This window comes from Enoplosus armatus, chromosome 9 (genome assembly GCF_043641665.1).
Source record: "Enoplosus armatus isolate fEnoArm2 chromosome 9, fEnoArm2.hap1, whole genome shotgun sequence".
NCBI classification, from domain to species: Eukaryota; Metazoa; Chordata; class Actinopteri; order Centrarchiformes; family Enoplosidae; genus Enoplosus; species Enoplosus armatus.
The window spans coordinates 20,569,024-20,594,044 of NC_092188.1; the positions used below are offsets into that span (position 1 = coordinate 20,569,024).

The 25,021-nt window shown below is 40.3% G+C and overlaps 3 protein-coding genes across 3 annotated transcripts in view; 2 read left to right on the plus strand and 1 right to left on the minus strand.

Moving 5' to 3' along the window:
* Window positions 1–21: 21 nt before the first annotated feature.
* On the minus strand, window positions 22–5,189 carry ebag9 (estrogen receptor binding site associated antigen 9). Its single transcript, XM_070912037.1, has 7 exons — window positions 4,937–5,189; window positions 4,316–4,410; window positions 3,816–3,897; window positions 3,462–3,617; window positions 1,883–1,993; window positions 894–985; window positions 22–557 (listed from the first exon to the last, which is right to left on the minus strand). The coding sequence occupies exons 2-7, from the start codon at window positions 4,396–4,398 to the stop codon at window positions 440–442; spliced, it is 642 nt and encodes a 213-aa protein (XP_070768138.1). The 5' UTR covers window positions 4,399–4,410; window positions 4,937–5,189; the 3' UTR covers window positions 22–439.
* A 2,329-nt stretch (window positions 5,190–7,518) lies between these two features.
* ttk (ttk protein kinase) lies at window positions 7,519–15,493 on the plus strand. The gene is made up of 24 exons (XM_070912265.1): window positions 7,519–7,606; window positions 7,694–7,916; window positions 8,076–8,182; window positions 8,278–8,421; window positions 8,575–8,689; window positions 8,779–8,860; window positions 8,978–9,096; window positions 9,623–9,701; window positions 9,838–9,946; window positions 10,068–10,290; window positions 10,773–10,879; window positions 11,079–11,222; window positions 11,322–11,494; window positions 11,805–11,950; window positions 12,095–12,221; window positions 12,763–12,855; window positions 12,967–13,124; window positions 13,281–13,432; window positions 13,548–13,672; window positions 14,041–14,115; window positions 14,201–14,377; window positions 14,512–14,608; window positions 14,920–15,005; window positions 15,092–15,493. The coding sequence occupies exons 1-24, from the start codon at window positions 7,519–7,521 to the stop codon at window positions 15,158–15,160; spliced, it is 3,018 nt and encodes a 1,005-aa protein (XP_070768366.1). The 3' UTR covers window positions 15,161–15,493.
* Window positions 15,494–16,574: 1,081 nt separating this feature from the next.
* Window positions 16,575–25,021, plus strand: part of bckdhb (branched chain keto acid dehydrogenase E1 subunit beta) — a 48,345-nt gene continuing 39,898 nt past the window's right edge. The window contains exons 1-5 of the mRNA XM_070911643.1: window positions 16,575–16,770; window positions 18,132–18,209; window positions 18,839–18,907; window positions 21,766–21,899; window positions 24,196–24,351. Of these exons, the coding sequence (XP_070767744.1) occupies window positions 16,575–16,770; window positions 18,132–18,209; window positions 18,839–18,907; window positions 21,766–21,899; window positions 24,196–24,351 (633 nt within the window). The remainder of the gene's footprint in view (window positions 16,771–18,131; window positions 18,210–18,838; window positions 18,908–21,765; window positions 21,900–24,195; window positions 24,352–25,021) is intronic.

The following is a 25,021-nucleotide window of genomic DNA, read 5'->3' on the forward strand; positions in this document are numbered from 1 at the left end:
AAAAAGGAATTGTACTCCCTATTTGAGTTTCAAAAGGTAGCACAGGTAGCTGTTTATTTACAAATGTTCCAGGGAAAAACAAAATGAAACATTTTACGCTACCTGACAGATTTAATGCTGAATCTAACTTTTCACCTAAGATGAACTGGATCGTATAAATACAGCTCTGCCTTGAAGACCAGAATGACCATGAACAACGAGTACACCAGGTGTGTTATCTGCCCTCCAGGATGTTGCGTTTTATACTGCTGCAGCTGGACAACAGACTAAAATGGCTGCTGGTGGAAACAGGGTGGAGAAGGAGGACAGTTTGCTAACAGATGAGTAGTGTAGGGCGATGATCCTGTTCGGTTTGATGACTTTAAAGACAGTAACAAATGATTTAGTGTCTTTGCCTTCCCCCCATCCCTTTGGCTCAAAATTGAGCATTTCTAAAATGTTACGAGAGCTTGACGGCAATCTTCTGCTCCTTCTTCATCATCCTCTGAGCATCTTTCTCCATCTTCTTCCTTTGCTGCTCCATGGACCTCTTTTCTCTCTCTGCCATCTTCTGTTGTCTGTCAGATACAAGGCAGAGAAAATATACGATTGCAAGCAATGTCATTACAGTGCACATCAATGGAAGCTAGGTCAGCTGGGTGTGGGGAAAACAAAATCTTGTTCCTTGATCTCATGTGTTGTAATAATGGCTAACACTGTCACCTGCTGGCCATCGAGGGAATCTACACTACTCAAATGGAAAAATGAAAGTGTTCTTTACATCTTCCTTTCAACAAAATCTACCTTTCCATGAGGAGAAGAGCAAATCCTGTAACTGTTTTACAAGTGGCTGGTGCACTAATTAATGATGGACTGAAACATCCTGACAAACAGAAGCATTCTTGAAATATTACCTGAGCACCTCCTCTGCCTCCCAGGCAGCATCAGACTCGTCCTCCCAGGCATTTGCATCCTCCTGCCAGTTGTCCATTTCTCCCAGTTCAGCCTGTACAGAAGGATAGCAAACAATTCTATCCATGAGGACGTTACCATGATTACAGCATTTCTATTGCAAGAGCTTTCATTCTGAACTAAGCAACTGTTTTGGATGTCTCCTCTAGCTTTACCAGAGCTGAACTGTACAGAGGACGCTGTACAATTTATATTGTTGCATCCCTACTAATAGTTTAGTTAATTACCCCTTAACAGCAATGGCTGCAATGACTGCACAATCTAATGGGCAAGCATCACAGGGAGACGAGTTAACGGTTGACCTTCGACTGTATATCTGTGTGTCTTAACACATCTGTCACAAGCTAGTCTCATGAAAAATAACAGAATTCTACAATGTTTACATCTCTGGTCCATTAAATGCGTGGATTAGATTCCAAAAGGGTTTGATTTGTCATTTACTTTGGTCTGACAAATATCCATGAATGACACCCGAATTTCATTCAGACCACTAGGATAAATAAAAAGTGATGTGATCCTCTGCTGGAGACTCACATTTTGACTGATAATATGGGTGTGTTCTTACATTTAAGTCTTGCCTCCTGCAGCTTCAAAAAAGTTCTATACAAGCCTATCAAGTTACACAAGTTTTACTTTCCTATTATTCCTAAAGCAACATACAGAGTGTATAACCTATATAGTCTAAATTTGCAAGACTAAGACTGGGGTCCCTACACATTGTCTGTTTCAATCTTTACTCATTTTCCAGCCCTTACTTTCTGCTTTGTAATTTGATGATATTTCACATACACATTTATTATGTGACCTTATTATATAAAATGTATGGCCATGTATTTAGACTGAGCTGCATTTCATTTTATAATACTCTACTTGATGCGAGAGGAAAAGAAAAGCTGCCCGACGCTTCAGATGGTATAAAACTGGAACTTACTGAGGGTGGACTGAAGGTCATCATATCCTGAGAGGCTGCCAGTCTGCTGGAGAAACCTGCTGAGCCATCAGGCACCGGGTAGTTCAAAGGCTCCCTTTTCTTCAGTAAAATCTGCAACATGGACACCAGAGAGACAGGGGCTGAAACTTAAACTGAAGCACTTCACGACGCAGCACAATCCCATTCTAGGTATAGATTTATAGATTTAGACGTTTTTACATTAAAATTTGACAAAATTCAAGGCAAATTCCAATGAAATTATGTTATTAGCTATTCACTATTTTGTGCATTATGTCATGCATTTACATTATATTTATATAATGTACATACATCACAAGCATCTCTAGTAAACTATTGCCAGGAAAGACATGCAAAGGGTGAAGATAGACGCATTCCAGTGAGTCAGCTGATATTTCTATTACACTGGAGATTTGTTGACTGACTCAAGTTAAGTGCATTATGGTCACACCCAGCTTATTATATAGTCTATCGTAGCAGGATAATTTTAGTTTACCTCTCACTTGTTTATTGATATTGTTAAAAAAAAGAATGACCAACATTTAGGGAAATTCATTCTTTGCCATGTCGAGACATACATAAGTGGATTGAAATGTATTTCTTCTTTGTGTGTCCACTACAGAGACAGATCAGAGGCGTGCTTTGTCTAGTTTTTCTCAAATATTGGAAGCAGGAGTCTTTGACAGACCTAACCAAGGTCTGTTAAAGATGCCTTTCAACAACTTAAAACTGTGTGCATTTACGGTAACATGCCCAAAAATAGAAATTATGCAGTTTAACAAGCAGTTAGCTCATCCATTGCAGCTTTTCTTGGCCAACAGCTGGAAGCAGCGGCTGCACACAGTATCTCTGAGGTTCAGCCCTTGTGGTTAACTTCCCGGTTTTGAACACTTTCTGAATTCTAATCCCATTTCTTAATCCCACCTGACTCTTGGATATGCTGGTGACAGGCTTGGTTGCTAACAAGATACAAAGTGTACATTAGAGTTGCAGTGTTTTATAGGTGACGGGGGGGGGGGGCAACCTTGTCTGGAACCAAGACCAACTACACTAACAACGTAAAAATGTAACACTTTTATGAAATAAAACATTAACCATTAGGTAAGAAAGACCATGGGCACAATTTGAAACAGAAAACACCACATATTCAATGAAGGTGGCTATTGGTCATGCTGTCATCTACTAATGAAGACTGATCACAAGGTGACATGTCACGATTTGGGTGGCTTAACACCTTAGCTTAAGAATTTCCTAGGAGATTGCTAGAAAGCTTAGCCCCTACTTCCAGTCTTTGTGATAAGCTAGACCTAACACATGAAGAAGTGGTGTCCGAATTATATGTGCAGAGATGATATTTAAGTAGTCTAACAAGACAGCAAACAAACACACTTGTTTTCCTTTAATCAAATATTTAACCTCTTTTAAGCTGCAATGAAATGCTAGAGATGACATGTAACGAATATCACCAACTTGGAAAGCAATGTACTCAGCATATTCAGGATATCATTGATTTCGCTTCTGCTTGGTAATACTGGATCAGCTGCACTGTCTGTGGACATACCTTCTGTGTTTTCCTGATGGTGGGAGCCATGTCTTTGAAGTAGTCTGGCTCCTCGTCCAACTCGTTGGCTGGAGGGGAAACGTTTCCGTTGCCACCTTCGATCTTAATACTTGTAGGAGCCTCTTCATCCCAGGAGCTCCACTCTTCAATCTCTGGCTGTGCAGGCAAGACAATAAAATACTATTTGAAGTCAAATGTATAAATGTGGAATTCAAGAGCACGGGTCTGTGCAGTTTATTTGTATAAGCAAATACATTCAAGTTAATTCTGATTGTGTTTGTAGTTTGCCTTTCCAAACATTGAACGCTAGGCTCTGAACTCAGGATGGGTGCTGTCAATTGGCACAATACTGACCTGTTTTGGTACCGATGATGAAAAATCCACTGTTGTCGGGAGAGTTATTTGATCACCGCTGAGCTTGCGGCCCCTTCCACTCCTGCAGAGCAATACAATACAATAACCAGTCAACAGGGACTAATTTAATGCTGTAGCATTACAGATGCACATGCTTTAGAACATGAATTGAGACCCTTTATAAATTGCTAGATTCTGGTGATAAATCAGCATGCATGTGATCCACCAAGCACTGATCTGGTTACTGTTCCACTAAATACATCATGGTGGGTGGTAGTGAGTACGAAAATCTAATTCATTTACATAAACAGCTATTTAGTTGTGGATTAGATGGATACAAACTCTACCGCTACACCCAGTCAATTTCTCAAAAGTATGGGGTTGGATTTTACAACATACATATTTATATGTTTACTAATAAGTAAAGTAGTGTTGCATTGACAAGATCTGTATCAGGGGTACTGGACATTGCATTTTATTAGGTTTTCAGTTGTGCTCACCTGCATATCAACCTCTTAAAGAAAGAAAGTAAGCTGGCTAGACATGTGCAGATCTTGAAAAGGCGGAACTGAGTGATGGCCATGATGAAACTGAGCTGGTGGGAAAGAAAAGAGAAAAACATTAGCAGTTGGATTTGCAATGATGCGTATGTGTGTCTTGTTTTGCTCCAGAGCACCAGGATGTGTAGTAAATAACTCTCCAGTGGGCTAATATTTATACAGGGTTGCATGAAATTGAGAATAGTTGGGAGCCAGGAGTCACCACTCATATTACCCATAATCTGGAGAGCCGTGACACCAGCCTCATATTAAAATGCTAACGTTACCCTGCTCGTGGGTAATCGGATACACTTAGTTAGCTAGTAGATTGTATGCAAATAGTAACAGTAGATGCAAAGAACATAGTTAAAAACCAATAAAAGCAATTAAACTGACAGATTTATACTTTCCTTTAATACGCAATTTTCACCATAGAGCAAAAGGATCGAGCTAAGGTTAACGTTAAACTAGATATAATGCAAGTTCTACTAATATTTATGCTAACGTTAAGTTAACGCACCTAAATTACGTCTTCACATTAGATTTTTGGACGTCTTAGCTATCATACAAATAGACACTCACCTTGCAAGATGTCAATACACCGTATGCAGAGCAGCTGCTTTCTTCTTGTATGGCAGAAGAGACAAGTTCATTTATTTGCTAACCGTTGCTTGCTAGCTTGGCCCACAGGAAAACATGATATTTTCTGAATCCTTTAATTGTCTTCGTGGGACGACACATTGGCGGTGACAAATGACATCGTTGTCATGTTAAAACCGTGCATGTAACAGCTGTACACACCTAAGCGGTTTCATGACAAAACTCCTAAATTTGTGTCGTCTCTCATCTCTGTCCCATGGCTGCCATCTTTGAGCTGGGAGGAGCAGGAACAGGGAAGTGATTTACAGCGTGGTCCTGCTGCATTCAAGTACTGTCGGAAATTAAGGAAGCAAAAACACTTGTTCTTCCCATAGAGTAATTCCTGATTGTGAACCTTTGAATTTGTGTCTGAACCCATATATTTTATATATATATATTTGTATTTATATACAGTGTATTGTCTGAACTAACTATAATAACACGTGCAAGTGAGAAGGTGGATCAAAACAACAGATTTAGTGCATTTTTATTGTCACCTCGAAGGATGTATTTTCTCCCACCATTATTCTTTTTTTTTCAGCAGACTTTATTTTTTCTACTGGTGGAATTTTCATCCCCTAAAAGATAAATTGATGGAACAGATGGTTAGAGGCTAATCCTTCTTCTTGGAGAAAAGACGTACAGCGAGGAAGGAAGGAAGGGGCACTGTAGATCCAGTGTTGTGTCTGGAGGATAAGATGTGTTAACAGGTACAGCCAGTAATCATCAGGATCTGTTTTGAGAACTCACCAATTCAACAATAGTTAGTCAGAGGGAAAATATCACATTCATGTGGGTCCCAGCACCTTCAATCAGCACATACAATTATCTGTGGAAACGATAAAGCAGACCTACTGGAAAAGAAGCAATCAAAAAAAGAAATCATTGAAATGAATATTTAACTTTCAATAGCAGAGGGGAAAAGCATAGCGTGGAGAACAATAAATCAACAGTGGCACCAGTATTGGGATAACGCAAACAAAAAGACAACATCTACACTCAATCCAAAATAAAGTTGGTTTGGTAAGAAGTAGGGGAACTAGCAGGCAAGAACAAGTAACAATGAGCAGACTGAGACACAGCAATCTTAACATTACACTTTTCATCCAACAGGTCATTGTGATCAGTGTCATGAAAAAGAGACAGTGGAGCATCTTCTAGTAAAATGCAGAAAATATATAGAAGAAAGACAAGCGATGATCACACAATTACAGAATACAGGGCGAGTAGAGGCCAGTGTAAAAAATATATATTAGAGCGTGGAGACAGTGTGAAGGGTAGAAAATGGCTATTTGGATTTATGAGAGCAACTTGACTAATTACATGACTTAAAAATGGATACTGAGGACTATATCCAATATCCAGAAGGAGGCAGCTATGCAATGTCAAGGATGCCAATTGCTGTAAAACCTCAGGGAAGAAGATTCACTTCCTCTGAGCAGAATGTATTTTTATTATTGCAGAACTGTGCAATAACAGACATTAATTTAATTTTGTGAATATGCAAATCACCGGGGTTTCTAGAGGAAACTCATCGGTTGTCCCAGACACACACGCTCACAGCTACCGTCTTTTTACGGAAAATGAATTATGTTAATAAAATATAAATCCTGGAGAGTGACAATACAACATAATGCAACCGTCAATATATATATATAAAATCCATTATGGTGAATCCATTGTAGACGATTTGTTGCACAGTGACTTGTCTGCATGAACAGTCTAGCTTGTAAACCTAACCAACTCTGTCGTCACCACAAACTACCCAATCAACACACGGCTTGGACGGAAGTGGCATATTTGAAAACTGGCAGTTGAAGTCGAGCCTTTTTTCCTGCCCCGTAAGTGAAAAGGGATTAATGACAGCGTAAACACGGTGAGACCTCTTTGGATAGCAATATTTTGTTTTAATGTTATTGAAGATACATTTATACATGTTTAACTTCATCTGAGTTTGCGTGACCCACAGGGGAACCAATTCGCTAACCTAGTTATCGTTGACAACACCGTTAACAACATGTCAGCTAGTTAGCTAGCTAACTGAGCTAACTCGGAGTGTAAACACGAAAGAGTGCATTCTTTTATAAAGGAGGAACGGTGTCTTGAATGTATCATTGAAACGCTCTCTTGCATTGCAGCAAATATAACTTAGCTGACGTACGTAGCTAACAGGTATCTTCAAGAAAGTTAACGTAATACTTCAAGTCTATACATTTCGTCACAGGCGAAAGGTGAATAAGCGATCCTTAAAGCAGCACATCAATGTGGTAATTTAACGTTATTCTGATTACCACATCCTTGCTGGTATGTTAAATGTCACTTATAACGTTAGCGGTTTGGTCTTGTACGGATTTTTAAAACGTCTGAAGCCATGTGTATCACTAATGAACTTTGTCAGACCAAGTAAGGAATCGTTATAGTATAGTAATAAATAGTCATTCCTTTAAACCCAATTTGGTGTCTTGGTGTATATCTTCATTCAAGAGAATCTGGGCTAATAAAACGTATCTGCTCCCCAATTTCAGATGGAGGAAGAGGAGCATACAGACAGAAAGCAGCAGCTTGCCATGCTTTATCAAAAGCTCAACAAAATAAAAAAGTATCTCAATGAAGGTAATGGTATGCCCAGTAGTCCTGTCACTGTAAGATCCACATTGTCTATAGTCTATAGTAAAGTGTGACCCCTTGCACTCGTTACAGATGACACGGACAATATTAACCAGGTTATCGGCTCAAACTCTCCTGAATCATGCCTCTCGTATTTGACGGACCTGGAGAAGAAGGGGGACCCTCACCTGGATCGTAATCACCTCACCAGGCTTGTTGACTTTTATACCAGAGTATTCTCCAATATGCCACTCGGGAAGCACTGTCAGAATGAGAGCTATGCCAGGATGTTGGTCAGATTTGCAGAGCTTAAAGCGTGAGTAACCGAAGTTAGAACTTTTATATCAAAGACCTTTGTCCTCTATATGCTCATCAGTAGAATGAGTAGGCCAGATTAAATAAATCATATTCATGTGCTTTTCAGAAAGCAGTATGGTGGACATTTAGTCTGTTTTCCCTGTTTTTCTTTTATTAGAATTCAAGATGTCAATGAGGCAGAAGCTAACTTCAACGTGGCCAGATCTCACAGCCACAACTTTGCATTTGTTCACATTGCACATGCACAGTTTGAACATTCTCAAGGTAGAGAGATGTGCTTTTTGTTCTTGTTACATATGAGCACATTCTCATGACATGTTATATGGGGTATTTCAGTGTCTCCTATATCATCTTACCAGGAAACACAAAGAGAAGCATTTACATATTGCAGAATGCTTTTGAAGTGGGCGCCAAACCAAAGGAACTGTTGGAGGCTGCCTTGCAAAGCATGCAGACGGGGAAAACACAATTCTTGTGTTCAGAGGATAAGGAAAATGTACCATGTGAGTACTTATTCATGTTTTATTCCATGGTGTTTTATGGTTAGATTACTGGTGTACAGCAATTCAGAAAATCGGAGTTGACTGAGTATTATCATGTGATATATTAACTGCATTGTTTGATTTTCACATTTTGCTGTGTTTTCTTTCTGCCAGTATTGTCGAACAGTAATGTGCACGATTCTGTCAAAAAAGGCTCAGCATTCCAAAAAGTGAGCAGAATATCAGACGGGACAGGGGAATTGCAGCTCTCCAGTAGTTTTGGTTCAGGGTAAGAATAAAACGACAGCCTTCAACTTTTAAGAAGGCATCAGTTTGATTTAGTGAATGTGATATCTAATGCTGATCTCTGGCCTGCAGGGCAGAGCCCCTCTGTGGCTCATCAGATGACCAGCTACCAGGCTGGAGATCTGGATCTCAACGCAAGAGAGCAGTTGGCATGGTGAGAGTTACACTTCAAATCACTTTGCTTTTTTCCCCCTTGCCACTGAATGCATAAAATGTATTACAGAATAGTCCCTGAAGTTATGACATTGTGTTCTGACCTTTTGTATTCCAGCCAGGGAGAGTTCCCATAGTACCTTTCTCTATCCCAGAAAAGGATGATGATGATGACGACTACATGAATGGGAAACCCTCAAAGAGAAGTGATGCGTCAATCCACTCCAGTTTGTCCAGGTTATTGTTTATATCCAAAAATGTTTCATTTGATTATGTCTTGGGGAATGCTGTATGAAAACAGTTGTGTTGCCAAATTAAATATGATATTGCACATAGTATCGAAAATAGCTTCTTATTTTAATGATAGGTTAATATTACGTATACCATCATCCTGCTTGGAACACCCAAGGTGCTTTGCAAGACAGCAAGAGTTTCCCAAATGTCACTTTAGAAAAACCATAATGGAGAACACACATATGGTTTGCTTTATTTTATGAGTTAAATCAAACTATTTTCCACACATTTTATTTAACATGCAGTGCTATCAAGCTGAGAAATGATCTCCTTTCTTGACATAAATTCTAAAGCACTGTTGTTGTCTTTGTTGTTGTTAGATATACTGCTGGTGCGTGGCACCAGTGTAATGTAAGACATCGAATTTTGTGATTTGTTCCGTCCCTGTTCACTTTCAATCAAACGTATAACAGTTCATTTCAAGTGTCGTATGTGTTGTTGATACCAGATTTGTTACATTTTGTCTCAGGCAAACGTCGGGTTCAAATGTGAACCCGGTATTCGGGCTATCATCCTCAAAGAAAAATGCTGTCATTGGGGATGTTCAAGTGAGTATAAACAGGCGACAGTAGGAACAATGTCAGAATCAACACTCAGTTGTTTTCATTGTCAGTGCTCTACTAAGCATAGAAGAGTGAAGAAATAAGTGTAATTTCTTTCTGTTGTATTGCACTGTGTTCTCAGCCACCAGTCATCAGCCCAGAGCGTTTCCCTTGGGAGGACCAGGCAGCGGTGGACTCCACCACCACACTCCTTCACACACATGGCACAAGGGACACCTTGAGAATGGAAGGTACTGTATGACATTACACTTAATGCCCTGCAGTTTAAATCAAACTTTTAGAGCTGTGTGAACAATGTGCATTTAGTGTTTGGACTGTTCTGATGACATTTAGTCCTTTTTTTTCTGGCAGATGTAACGCACAACTTCGACCAGGTCATCAATACAAATTCCCCCGAGTCCTGTTGGACGTATCTGATGAACCTGGAGAAAAGAGGCAACCCTTACACAGACATCAACCTCCTTAATAAGCTCAAGGACTGTTATTCTAAGATCTTCTCCAGGCTGCCAATAAGACAATTCAGCAAAAATGCCAGCTATGCCAGACTACTGGTCAGATATGCAGAACTCAAGGGGTGAGTGTGGATGAAGATCCTGTACCTGGGACTTTGTGGCATGTGTTGGGGGTAACAGTTAAGATTATGATCATTTTCACAGCATTATCAATGTGTCATCATATTTACTGAAACATAAAAAGTACACTTGTAAAGTGCAAAAAGTTTATTCCGGTAAGTCAAATTATTTTTTAGTGTTTTACTGGAAGCTCGGCTCATATTTCTTTTATTTTTGGCAAACCTTTATTTTTGTCATCCCTGACACTGTGGACCCTAATATCACATTACTATTATATGGACAGAAGCAATACAATATTACTGAATTATTAGGTGTGGTGTTGGTGATATAGAGTGACTGAATTGGTGCCTCTGTATGACATGGACATTTCAACCCCTCAAAAAAAATGTTGCCAGAATGTTGAAACTTAATCTTTGAATTTGAACTTCAAAGCTTTGTCAGGGGCTTTTTAAGTGTAACCTCATTTCTTTCTTTTCTTTTGAAGGATCGAAGACCCAGATGAAGCCCAAGACCACTTTATAGTTGCAAGATCCAACTGTAAAGGCTTTGCCTTTGTCCACATAGCACATGCCCAGTTTGAGGTTTCTCAAGGTAGAATGGCTGTTTATTTAAGTTTCCAGAAATCTGATACATGGAATAGATGGACAAATAGCTAACGTTTGTTGTTACAGATGTGCCAGTGTCCTAATATCCTCACAACCACTAACTTTGTTTAGTCAGTGAAGTGAATACTTGATTAGCCAGCCTGTCTCTAAAATCTAGTGAAATTATAATGTTTCTTTTTTTTAAGGTAATGTCATCAAAGCAACTTCAATTCTGCACAAAGCCCAGGCGTTAAATGCCAGACCAGCAGAGCTCCTGGAGGTGGCCATACGTAACCTGAAAGCTGGGGAGAAACAGCTTGTGCCCAGCAGGGAGGAGGTACACCCCACAGGTAGAGCTTCATTAAATAGTCTTTCATTGAGGTGAAAGCACTGACTTGGACATGCTTTGAGACTAAATACTTTTTTGATTTCTACTGTTTTTCTTGTAGATGTGCAAACAAGTGTTCCAGTAAATGTGTCTACTTGTGGGGGAAACCAGGAACTACAGCTCCCTGCTCGGGTACCTGTGAACCGCTTGGTGGAACAGCCTAAACCTACCAGCAAGGAGCCCCTATCGGAGTGGAAGATGCCCACTCTCATCAACCGCCATGTTTCTCCAGAGGTCTGATGGCATCCTTTATCTACTAATCTAATCTTAAATTAGAATTTTGGCCGGCTAGTGTCTGTTACCCTGTTTATTTTATTTTGTCTGCCCCTCTTCGCTGGCAGATTTAGGCACTAAAAACTACGTTCCTTAATTTGTCACTATGATGACAATTTGCCAGATATGGTGAGACGAAAATTTTCAGCAGGTTCCAATGTGATATAATGGTTCTTATTTTTGTGACCACTTCAAGTCATATATCAATTGAACCAGATTCGGTTTTAATCCCTAGTGGTGATCAAATCATTCCAAATTATTGTCTTCCCAGGATAAACGCACAACACCTCCTGACCCCAGACCTGTTCCTCGTATTCTGGAGTCACTCCCCACTCCATCCCTCCACCTTCCGTCCAGACTGAACCCACAAGCGGTCTGTCAGACACCAAGCAGCTACAGAAACCCCTCTGCCAGCAGGTATTATCTTGATTTGGGTGTCTGCTGGTCTGGAACAAAATCAGTAGCACTTGATTTGCTTTCAAGGACATTATCTTGATTCTTTCTGTGCTTCTTTGTACCATCACAACATCTGCTCATCTACTCCATCTTTCTCCCCCCCAGCTTTATTACTCCTATTGTAAAGAGAGTCCCTGAAGTGTCCTTCTCTGCAGTGGCAGCACACAGAGCTGGACCTGTTCAGCAGCCATGCACACCACTAAACCAAGCGCCATGTTTCCAAACTCCACAGGTACAGCATGTTCATGCCTCTGCTGTTATCTTATATACTGTGATCATTTTTTAGACTCAGAGGACATATTAAATGTGACCATGAACAAGTTTTTCCATGACACCACACACCTGTAGTAACATTAGGCAACAACAACATAACAGTGTAAGTGACTTCTAACAAATTGAAAGCCTTTTTTGTGTGGTGCTTTTTACTGTATACCTAGCTGTTACTAGTCAACCACCATACAAAGAAATCTGCCTTTTTTTCCCTCCCCAACAGGTACTGATTCCGTTACAGCTACCACAATACCCATAACCTTAGCTTCCACTCAGAAGGCCCAGATATCTTCTTATGATGTGACTGTGTCTTACAGCATGGATGAATTCAAATGATTAAGCAGAGATGAAATGCGTTTATATATCTGGACATGTAGAGAGCAGTGTAGCTCGTTTTGCAGTATAAGATGCAAAAAGGCCCTTTCCTGTTTTGAAATGACCTACACAAGGAATAATTGTAAACTGTAATAACATTGTATACTTTTGTGTCAATGTCATTTCAGGCTTCCTTAACTGCGTTGTCAAATGAATCCATTACCATTAAGGGCAAGCAGTTCTTCATACTCAAGATGATTGGACGTGGTGGATCGAGCAAGGTAAAACATTAACGGGAAATTAAAATCATCCTCCAGCATTCATACACTTTGCTTGTTGTTGTTGTTGTTTGCAAATTGAATTAATGACCATTGTTTTCTGTTGTCTTTCAGGTGTACCAGGTCCTTGATCACAAGAAGCAGCTGTTTGCAGTGAAATATGTCGACCTTGAGGAGGCCGATGCTCAGACAATAGAAAGTTACAAAAATGAGATTGAACATCTGAACCACTTGCAGCAGTACAGCGATCAAATTATCAAGCTCTATGACTAGTGAGTACACAGCCTGTCCAAAAACAATACATCAATGCACTGTATAGGAACCACTCATGTCATATTTGTATATTAAAAAGAAATGTAAGAGTTGAGGTCTGCTTGTGCTTGTGATTTCAGTTAGAAATACCATAATGGTTGTATATGTGTTTTCAGTGAAATAACCAACAGCTACATCTACATGCTGATGGAGTGTGGAAACTTGGATCTGAACACTTGGTTGCGAAACCGCAAAGCTGTGAATCCGCTGGAGAGGAAGTTCTACTGGAAGAACATGCTGGAGGCCGTCCATACCATCCATAAACATGGTTCTCTTCCTCTACTGCTCTCACTACTGTTTCCTCGTCGTTTCCCGGTGTTGATTACTACATGGCAAATGATCTTCATTTCTAACCATTCCAAATGTGTGTGTCTTCTGTGCAGGAATTGTCCACAGTGACTTGAAGCCAGCTAATTTTGTCATCGTAAATGCTTCGCTGAAGTTGATTGACTTTGGCATCGCAAACAGAATCCAACCAGATGTGACGAGCATTATGAAGGATTCACAAGTAAGATTTACATCAATGACGAGTCATACATTTAACCGACACATTCATGTAGTGTTGACATGCAGCTGATTGGGTCGCAAGTACTGAAAAACAAATGAAATCCAGGTGCAAATGCACTTGAGATACATTGTTAACCCACTCATATGCATAGCTGCAACTGGTCAATACAAGTTGCTAATGCTGTATACTGTGCCTGTTGATTCTCATGGAAGTGCAATTACCAAAATAGATTTTGTTAAATATATGTGAAACCTATGAAATTCTGTGGAAAGAAAAAAACAGATTTGACTGAAAACATAATTAAGCTGTATCAGATCTACACTCCAGGTGGAGAGGGCATGTAATATATGGTTGTTTGTCAAAAACAGGTGGGAACCTTGAACTACATGCCCCCTGAAGCCATCAAGGACACTTCATCACAGTCAGGAAAAGCACGCTCAAAGGTACTCATTACTAAGGTAATTAAACATTCTAAGTGGTCTTTTCTGAAAATCATTTTCTGATTTATTTATTCTCCTCCCCCCAAAGATCAGCCCCAAAGGTGACGTGTGGTCCCTTGGATGTATCCTGTACTGCATGACTTTTGGGAAAACGCCATTCCAAAGCATCACCAATCAGATTGCCAAACTGCACGCCATCATCGACCCTTCCCATAAGATTGAATTTCCCGACATCTCGGAGAAGGATTTGCTGGATGTGTTGAAGGTGAGAGGCCATGACTCAACGATGATAGTGTGACGTGAACACAAAAGATATGTTTCAGAAAGAATTTAGCTTGGGTTTCGTTGAAGTGATGTGAAGTACAAATGAGCTGTTTTTTAATTGTCTGGTTGTTCCAGAGGTGCTTGGTACGAAACCCCAGAGAGCGAATCTGTATTGCAGAGCTGCTGGAGCATCCATATCTGCAGCTGAAGCCACAAGCATCGCCTGAACCAGGTACACACGCACGCACACACACACACACACACACACACACAGATCACTTTTGGGTACATTACATTAACTTGCATTCATTCCCTGGAGACTTACCCTAACCATAACCACTACTTTCCTAAACCTAGCCCTAGCCCTAATCTTAAACCAAGTCTTCACCCTAAAATTTTATGATTTACTTTATGAGGACTTGCATTTTGTCCCCATAATGTGACTGTGTAAACAGATACTACCTACCCACACACAAGCACGCTCATCAAAGTCTGTGTGCTGTTCACCATGTGACACTGGCCTGTTTAATTCCCCTGTTTCAGAACGTCCATGTAACAGTGATCTCCAGAAGATCCTAACGGACCTCGCAGCCCTCCAGTCTCCAAACAGCATCATCCGAGCTGCCAATGTAAGATTTACTTTGTCGAATTTTAGACTTGTTTTTCTCCAGCAACAAGTATCTTAAATACTAACTCTGCTTTCTGCTTTTCACAGAATCTGGCAAAAATGTGCAGCAGCGGCAGGAAATTGGATGTTGCAGAGTGTGCAAAGTCATCAACCTAACCTGGAAAATGTGATGTGGATACTTTTTCTTTTCTTTTTTTTTCTGACCCCACTTAACCACTTCAGTACAGTAACAATGTTTTCCTGTAAGATGTAGAACTAACCAGTCTGTATTTGTATGTTTAACAAAATCATTATATTGCCTCATTTTTAGTTGCGTCCTCTTATATTAAATGTAAGCGTACAGTAGAGTCAAATAAACATACTGTATTGTTGGGAGTTGTTGGTTTGTTTGTCTCGGCTGATGTAAAGGATGGGTAACTGACAAGGTTGTGCCTTTTTAACACATGAATGAATGTTTGTATGTCTTTGAAAATATTCACTAAATGAAAGTTTCTGCAAGTAAATGCTTCTGTTTTTTTATTTTTTTATTTCAATCCTCTCTTTTGGGTTAATTAAAATACATGAATCCCTTTATGTAAATTAGCCCCTAGTGATAAAAAAGATTCGGCAAGATTTCCACATGATCAAACAGATAAGAGTCAAAAGAAGAGTTGTCTCTGTTTGCTTAAGGTTAACATTTGGGCTTTTTAATATGATATATGTTGGGAACTTGCATAACCCTGAAAATTAAACATTTCAAAAGCTATACTCAGATGTGCAAGTGTGCACTCTTTATGATGTAAGAAAAGAGCCATACTTAAACAAATGCAACAAACAACATTTATATCATTTGAAATCTTTTGAAAACTGATCACAGTGCTTGCACACATTTGCAAGGGAGAAAGTAAAAGTGCAGAGTCATGAGGAAAGCTGATGCATACTTCTCCAAGTGAACTGCTGCCTATAAATTAAGTGAATTGGGCCGCTCGCAATAGTATGCGCACTGACCGTATGCACAATCTCTACCACGCACACCACCCTCCTTTTCGGCCAATCACAGCCGTTATCTGCCCATGGAGGCTGACATCGAGAGGAAGAAACAAGAGTTCTCACTCTGACACTATTCCGGGCTACCACAAAGAGCCGTCCTTCCTTTCCCTTCTCAAATGAGCCTGTTTTACATTTTCGACGGTCTTTCTACCACCTCTAAAATGGGCTTTTCTCACCATATTCTAAGCCAAATGGATATCTACTGTAATAGCTCTTAAAATGTTATCACAAAGAATAACCGAATATGTTGTTCGAAAACCCCACGGGATATTATTGTTGAATTTTGACCCGGGGTTGAAATATCATTAGCCACCACAGTAGTGAATTAGAAAACCCCAGAATCGTGTGTCAGGTTTAAGAAAGACTGATGAAAGAAGTCCAGAAATATCAAAATGTAACCCAGAAGCGGGGCGGGATTTCGGCCGGATGCGGGAATATAATCCAGTTTCTTTCTTTCACTGAGGGATGCTGTCTTCGCTTGCCTAGACGATCTTCACACTTTGATTCATTTTGCCCTTCCTGGTCGGCCATAACAACAGTGATGGCGGCCGCAGCACGGTTCCTCATCCGAGGTGCACACTCGAAACTTTCCATCTCCGGCATTGGCACCGGGGCTCAGATCTCTTTTGGTGGCACTCTGCTGAAGTTGTCGCCGAGCTGCAATTCCCGTACAAAAACACAGCGAAGACATGCGACGCACTTTACCTACCAGCCTGACCCCGTCCCGACACAGTATGGTGAGTGGCTGGCTAGGCGGCTAACGCTAGCTGCGTTAAGAGGACACAGTATAACTGGAAGTCTCCATAGTTTAGCTACTAAACTAAAAAGACAAGTGACTTAAGTTGCTTTCATTGTTAACAGTTTCTGGTTGGGAGATATGACAGGGTTGTATTTGCGCTGTCTATTTATTTTTACTGTGTCAGTCACTTAACCTCACAGTCGGGACAGGTTCAACGCACCTAGCTGTCTTAAATATGTAAAGATCCCTAAGCATTTTTAAAGGCACAAAGTAATTTGTGTTTGATATGTTTCTTTCCACTAAAAAGGCCAATTACCTAGTTGAACATTCTTTAATTGACATCTACTTCTTCTCCCTCACTGAAACAAACAGAATTTATGTAAATGCAAAACGTTGTTCATTTTAAAAGTCGAATTATTGAGACACGAGCTGTCTCCTACTTCACTGAAAGTCAGGACTCGGTGTATGTGCATTGGAGCTTTCAGGTTTCCACATCACTTTACACTGCATATTGGACCATGATTATGTGAGCAAAGAGGAACTTCCCCCTCTTCAGCAGATGAACCTCAAAACAGCCTTCTAGTGTTTAAGTCTGCACATACTTCATTCTGCACAGCGAAGTAACAAAAAACACATGAAACGCATGTTTGACTGAGGGGGATTTCTAACCATGATGCCTCCTGTATGGAGTAACGTTGGTCGACTATAGCTAACACCAAACTAGGGCTGAACAATTCATTGAAATATTATCGAGATCACAATATGACCAAGTGCAATATCCGAATCGCAGGACCTGCACTTTTTTGATGAAGGTAAAATGTGCCATAACATACCATTATAAATGAAGCATTATGGTGTTACAGAGATGTCCCGGCCTACAGATCATATTGTCCAGATGTAAGGGAACATGCTTATTTGGTACAAACCCCAGTATAAATCACATCATCTTTGTGAGTGGTAGAAGATGACCTTGGCTTAATTGGTAAAGAGTCAGCGTATGAGGTTATCAACAAACATTTTATCTGTCTTAGCGTGAGACAGTCCCAAACCAGCTTCTTGTTCATCCTGCAGTTCATTTGACCAGAATGTTGGTACTCAAACAATACATCAGTATACATCAGCAGTTTTACTGGATCCAGAAAGACAACCCAGCAGTGAGGAACTACTTTTATCATGCGTTCCTTTCCTGTAACAAATACTTGTGTGTCCCATTGATTGACGGCACTGAATGACTGCCAAGTTTCCTCAATGTGTTCAACAGTGCACTGTTTGTCAAATCCAAATGCACATCAGGTAATTGTTGCTTGTGTCAACTATTTTTTTAAAATGTTTTTTTTTTTATCGTAAAACCCTTTTTAGGTCCCACCCAGAAGATGAACTTGTTCCAGTCAGTTACAAGTGCCTTGGACAACACTCTCGCCAGCGATCCAACAGCAGGTAGGATGCTAAAACAGGATATGGAATTTTATAGCTGTTATTAGATGAAAATCTGTGAAAAATCTTCCCTTTTACCTCATTTATCATCAAGCACTGACTTTTAAATCATAAAAGTAAAGTAATCTTAGTCTGTGTCACAATTGGATGACCGTGTGTCCAGGAGCATCATGATGTTACACATGCTATTCTTAATTATTGTGTTACTGCATTTCAACAGATTTTTAAGACCCATACAACAAGGTGAACCTTATCGTAAGATTACACTATAATGCAGGTTGTGGGGTCACGTTATTTAAGAACACTTTCAAATCTTCAGTTGCATCCTCATAGTAATAAGACCTTGGTGTCTCATTACAATGTCCGATGAGTTCCTCATAAAAGGTAGAAATGTTGCTTGATCAGTTCTCTGAGCCAAAGACTCAAAGATCAAGATCCAATCCGAGAGCTGTAGGCGGGGTTAGTGGCGTGTTAAGAATAATTGTACTTTTCTTTGTCTCCCGTCTCATGATGTTACTTTTTTTTTTTTTTTTGACTTATATGTTCTTGTTTATTCTATTCTTACGCTGGAGCACACAACCATGAGAAAACATGCCATTCTGTCACTGACTGTGTTGTGTGTTTCTCTGCAGTCATCTTTGGGGAAGATGTTGCCTTTGGTGGAGTATTCCGATGCACAGTGGGTCTGAGAGACAAATATGGTAAGATGCTTCATTCTCCTGTGATTCTCCCCATTCAAAAGCTTCTAATGCTGAGTTTGTGAGGGGGGAAAAAGAAGCATCAGCAACCTGTTCTTCATCTGCTTTACGTGATTATGCCAGTAGGTGGCAGCAGATGACTGTGAAAAATCTCTCCACTTCCTTTTTCACTGGCAAGGTCATATTACTGTTCAGTGTTCACCTAGAGGACCACAAGGATCTGTTTGCACTTATGTGTCCATTGTAGTTGGGTAGACTTACAAACTTGATGCAGTAAGCTGATATAGCACGTCAATGCTCACTGCTCTGAGTTTGGTATTGCTTCAATTTGAAACGGTGCATTCAAAATAGCGACAGTGAAATGTAGAAAAGCCATTGTTAATGTCATGAGTTACACCTGAGTTTTCCCTGCAATGACAAGTAGAAATGTCTGTCGTGATAAAGGCTTGTGGCCCTCTTTGTGATGTCAGAGAGATGTTGTTAAAATAGTATTTCAGGGCCATTGAATTGCTTGTTAGGTGTTCCTTAATATGCCTCAAATGTGTGTGTGTGTGTGTGTATGATTTAAAGAGTAAATCAGCTCTGAATTGCATATGACAGAAACTGAGGCTGCTCTGGTCTCTATGGATCCAGCCTTTCCAGCAGATATTAGATTATTACAGATATATCAGAATTGGCATATATGTCAGCTGACAAGGAGCAATATGCCAAAGATATGTTTGAGGCCATTTCAAAGACAGTGTTGTCATTACATGATTTGTTCACCAGAGGAAGTTCATTTTTTTAAACTGTAAAATGTCCAACTCATGGTCCTCACTCTTTCAAGACAAACAGCCAATATACTATCATATTTTACATTGAACTATCAATATCCACCCAAAATGTCATGTAAGGTTATAGTCCCACAGATTTTTCCCGTCATGTGAAATTACTGAGACCTTTATCACAGCAGACATTTTGACTTGTGGGAAAATTGTAGGAAAAAAGCACAGGTGTTACTAATAACATTAACTCAATTCTATTAAAGTGTCCCAGTAAGCCACGACGGTGAGCCAGCATGCACAATACCAGGACCCTGAAACTGAAGCAGCTAAATGGAAGTGTGCTTTTCCTGCTGCGACGTGTCAAAATGCCTTCTGTGAAAAAGGCTTATTGGGATGTAGCTACTGGAACTTGCTTTGACGTTTGAACCCACAGAGAGAGCCGCATCTGCAGTTTATTACATTAGTAATTTATGTTTCTACCCGGTGTTAGTCAGTGAGGATTTGTCCTTCAAAAGAGGCTGGCCGCTGGTTCAATTCAATAGCATTAAGCTGTTTTCTGTATAAAGTAGGCTATGAGCATGCCCAAGATTGATGCAGAGTAGAGGAAAATGTTGTGGTTGTATTTTAAGCAATTTACCTTAGATTTATTAAAAAGTATGCAACGTGTTTGATCAAAATGTTGTTTTTTTTCAGTAAATCTGAGAACAACCAGTTTGCAAGCTCTATTTTTCCCCCTAGCATTAAGCAGCCCGATGTGTCTTCAGCTAAATTCAGGTCCTCTAAAACTGCTTGACGAAACAGACTACAGAAACTGTGCAACAACAGTACTTAATTGTTTTTCTTGTTTATCACGGTAGAAAAGCAGCGTGACCTAATTGAATGTCAGTAGATTGCCTTTCTTGTTTTGAGTTAATTTCCAGTTTATTTTGTATGTTTGTTTTTAATAGCGAGGAGTCTCAAATCCACCCTACAGTAGCCGGCTTTGCCTTTTGTTTTCATTGACGTCAGAAGTGTTGACCTTTTGGAGAGGGATCATTATTTTCCATCTCATCCTTGTGTACAATGACGAGCGCAAAGCTGTTTTTATCCCTCTCACTACTGAAAGGGATGGTGCACACCTCTGCCACCCACAGCCATTATACAGACCAGAGGTTAATGCGGGGCGGACACTATATGAATGGCTTTTTACGAGGCAGATGCATTCACCTCGGTGATCCAGCTCTCTCCTGCCGCTGGCTACTTCTGAGGGCTGTTTCTCTGAAAACAGCACACATCGACCCTACGCTCTCACAGATGTGTGTAGCCTTTTTCACTGAAAGCTGGCACTGACGATAGAAGTTACCCAAACACGTTGTCTGTTTAAATATGTATTCTAGACGATGCATTTGAAGTTATTGTAACATCACTCGGTTGTATTTCTCTTGTCTGACTTACTACTCTTTGCTTGGATGACAGGCAGAAGCACGCGCACATGTGTTATTTGTCACATATGTCACTTTCACATGAAGCTGCATATTTGCGGTTGGCTTCAGTGTGAGTGGCAATGCGCTAACTTTTGATCACTTAATTGTTCATTCCTCCGAGGGTTTGTGGTACTGCGGTTGCTAATTGAACTTTGCAAGCACAGAGCAGGGCACACAAAAGCAAGAGTCTCACTGCTGAGAAGCACGCTTCCCAGCAAAACAGAAAAAGACCGGATTGGCAAGTACACAAAGATGAGAGCAAAAATAACACTCCCGACCCAAATTTAGAGTCCCACACTTGCGGCTCTTTTTCAGATTATAGGGTGGAGAATGGAACTTTTTTTTTTTTTTTTTTTTCCACTGTTTTTACTCCGCGGGGGTTGTGTGTGCATCACAGGCTTGGTTCGCTACAGCTGAGGAGGAGTTGTCATCAGCTTGTCACTATTCAGTAGACACCCTCTACAGTTGTGGTCACTGGTCCCAAATCAGTAATTAGATACAATTGGCTGTTCAGTGATCCATGCCTGGATAGTGGCTGCCGCACTTAAAACCTTAAACCTCTGTGTGAACTTTCTGTGGAAGTTGATTCAACAGTTAGCTTTCCCCCCCCTCCTCTCTCCTACTGTCTCCCCAGGTAAGGACAGAGTCTTCAACACTCCCCTTTGTGAGCAGGGGATTGTGGGATTTGGTATCGGTGCAGCTGTTGCTGGGGCCACAGCCATTGCTGAGATCCAGTTTGCTGACTACATCTATCCTGCTTTTGACCAGGTGAGTAAGGCTGCAACAAATGATTGCTGTCATTGCCCATTCATCTGCAGATTATTGTTTTGATTAATTGATTTATCATTTTGTCTTTAAAATGTCAAACAGAGAAATGACCGGATCAGTCCAAAGATGTTCAGTTGACTTCCATGCATGACACAGAAAATTCTTTACATTTGGGAAGCTGGAATCAGAAAATGTATGGGCATTTTTGGCATTTAAAAAATGATTAAAACAATTATTCAATTATCAAAATAGTTTATTTTTCTGTTGCGCGACTAATTATTTAATTGACTAATCGTTGCAGCTCTACAGGTAAGGCGCACTGTGTTGGTCTGTGACACACGGTCGCAGACTAACACGGTGTCAACACATGGCAAGAGCTGTTGATGTTGTAGATACAAGAAGTCTAAATATTTTTACACTTTGCAAAGAAACACAAAATGTAATTTACAGGCATCTTAAGCTTTAATGTTGATGTGTTCCAGGAGGAACCTCTCTCTGAGCAGCGGATCACATTCTCTGGCACTTTGTAGGTGTTCGGAACGAGGGAAAGTACGCTGACGTAACTCCTCAAACCTGCCGTTTGCATAAAAGAATCCAGTCTTAACTCAGGAAAACCAGGACGCGCAGATGTCACACAGTTATTGCCGGAATCAGCACAGCTATTTTCCTGAAATCTTACTCGTAGCTCAAGGAACCTTTTCTTCTGTATCAACAAAGAGGCTCAGATGAATCCCCTGGCTATCTCGCTGACTCCATGGCAACATTGTACATCCTGTTTGCATCAGCCAACGCATGATGAGAACTGTACTGGCAAAAATCAAAACATATTAATCACAAATGGACGTAGAAGGAAAGGGAAAAACAACATGGATGGATTTACAGTAATACATTTAATGTCAGTACTCAGGCTAAGAATATCCCATCTACTTGGTTTTTAGATATAGTACCACTCACATGCTAAATGATGGCAGATCTGGCCTGACTACTCCTGAAAATAACAGTGTATGCCTAGCCAAGACACTGAGTGACTAAGCCATAGACTAAAAGCTGCCTTTTAATCTATGCGTCAACTCGTGTGAACTTAGTAACTATAGTTTGAAATCACTATGCTACTTTCTACTATGCTGCTGCAGGAATGTAGAGATGGGTTGTACTCTTTATACTGTCGTCCACTAATAGTGCACACCACCATTGTTGCACACAAATAAACAAAGTGTTATCTCCCCCAGCGCTATAAACTGCTTTTTTTTCTGTGCAGAAGTGAGGCCTTCTAGCAAAAGATACAAAATGGAGTATCTCAGAAACTCTTGGCAAAGAAAGAAAGACATTAAATAAATACATTTCCGTTTGCTAGCCTGGCACGCACTAATGTTAGTGATTTTATTTATTTTTCTGACTTGTCTTCCGTCTTGTTTGTATAGCCTGTTCCTTGTTGCATGCAGGCGTTCAATAAACAGACCTGCAATAGTCTATTGTTTCATAGTCCACAATCGAGCTCGGAAAAATGTGTTTAACAAAAGAGGCCCTTTTCCATGCCTTCCTACTCTTGAGTCTTTCCTGTGGAAGATTAATGTGGCATTAAGAGGCTGAGCAGGACAGTGGACGGCGCTGCTGTGTTACCATGCATACATGTTGACACTATGTTGTCATTCTCCACAAGATGAATGGGAGTCCCTGCTGTGGCAAGGCAACAGAATATGTGATAATGGAGCCTGTTTTTAAAGCGCAGAGCCACAGTAGAATAAATCTGATGTCGGGCCTTGAGTGCGCTCCTTCTCTCTCTCCTTCTGCGCTCTCGCTTAAAATGGTGCCGTCCAAACTGACCTTAGAGAGACATAAAAGCTGAATTAACAACCCACCTGAGTTTCAGGGAGGAAAACTTGGGACACCTTGTTGGAGGAAGCCCAGTGTCCAAAACTGTAGTAGGTAAAAGAAACCAGAAACTTGAGGCGATTTTGCTTGTTAAAAGTAGAATAGTTTTTTTTTTTAAAGCTTTAAGAGGAATAGCAGAGAGAATGGCTTGGCACATGAAGCCTAAATCAAGTGTCCACTGGTGTGGCCTTTATTCATAAAAACAAAAGAAAGTGCTCTGTTTTCTAGGGTGCTTTTTTGCTAAATATATCCACAGTTGATTAAACCAGCATACACTTCACCTCCAGTGTTTACATCACGTTGTTGTTGTTACTGTCTGCTTTTGCAACAACCGAGGTGTCCCCGTAAGGATCACTGAAGATCTTCTTATGTCAACTAATAATGTGTGGTCGTGTTAATCTGAGTCATATTGGTCTCTTTTCAGATAGTCAATGAAGCAGCCAAGTACCGCTACCGTTCTGGCAACTTGTTCGACTGCGGCAACCTCACCATTAGGGCCCCGTGGGGGTGCGTCGGCCACGGATCACTTTACCACTCTCAAAGCCCCGAGGCCTTCTTCGCCCACTGCCCTGGCATCAAGGTCAGCCAAGTAGTTTATTACAAATTCTGGCTTGTGTTTGTTTCCCTTTTTGTATTTTTTTTTTGTCATATCTTCCCCCAAAACATCAAGGTGTATGAAATGGTCTGTTCTGATTACATTGGTGAAGCACAGTCCAAGTCTTCATCAGTTATAGTCGTGCTAATAGAACCATAATACTGAAACTAATAGGAGTAGGAGAAATAAGCACAATAAATATAAATTATATTGAAGGTCAGTGTCCTCTAAAAGTAAAGAATGTCTTCAAGCTGAAACAACAAAATCTTCGTTTCTCAGATCACTTTTATTATAATATTGTCAACAACAAAGCACGTGAAGTCTATACAAGTACATGTATACGAATGAATGGTTTCAAGAATGGCCCCAACAAAAGTAAAACCAGGGGCACTTAAAGCATCTTAAATAAAACCTGCACCAACTATAATCTAGAAAGATACCATAGGTTGAGTAAATATACTCTTTAGTTGGTGAGGACTGGTGTGCCACTGGAGGAGATGAGATGGGAGGGTGTCGAGTGTTGGTTAGAGAGAAACCAAGGAACTACTATCTAATCTTCCCTCACATACAGTAGAAGTGTCAAGTTACTCCAAAGAAACGGTTCTCTTCCTCTGTATGAACCCAACATTTCTGACTTTGTTGGCTGACATTACTG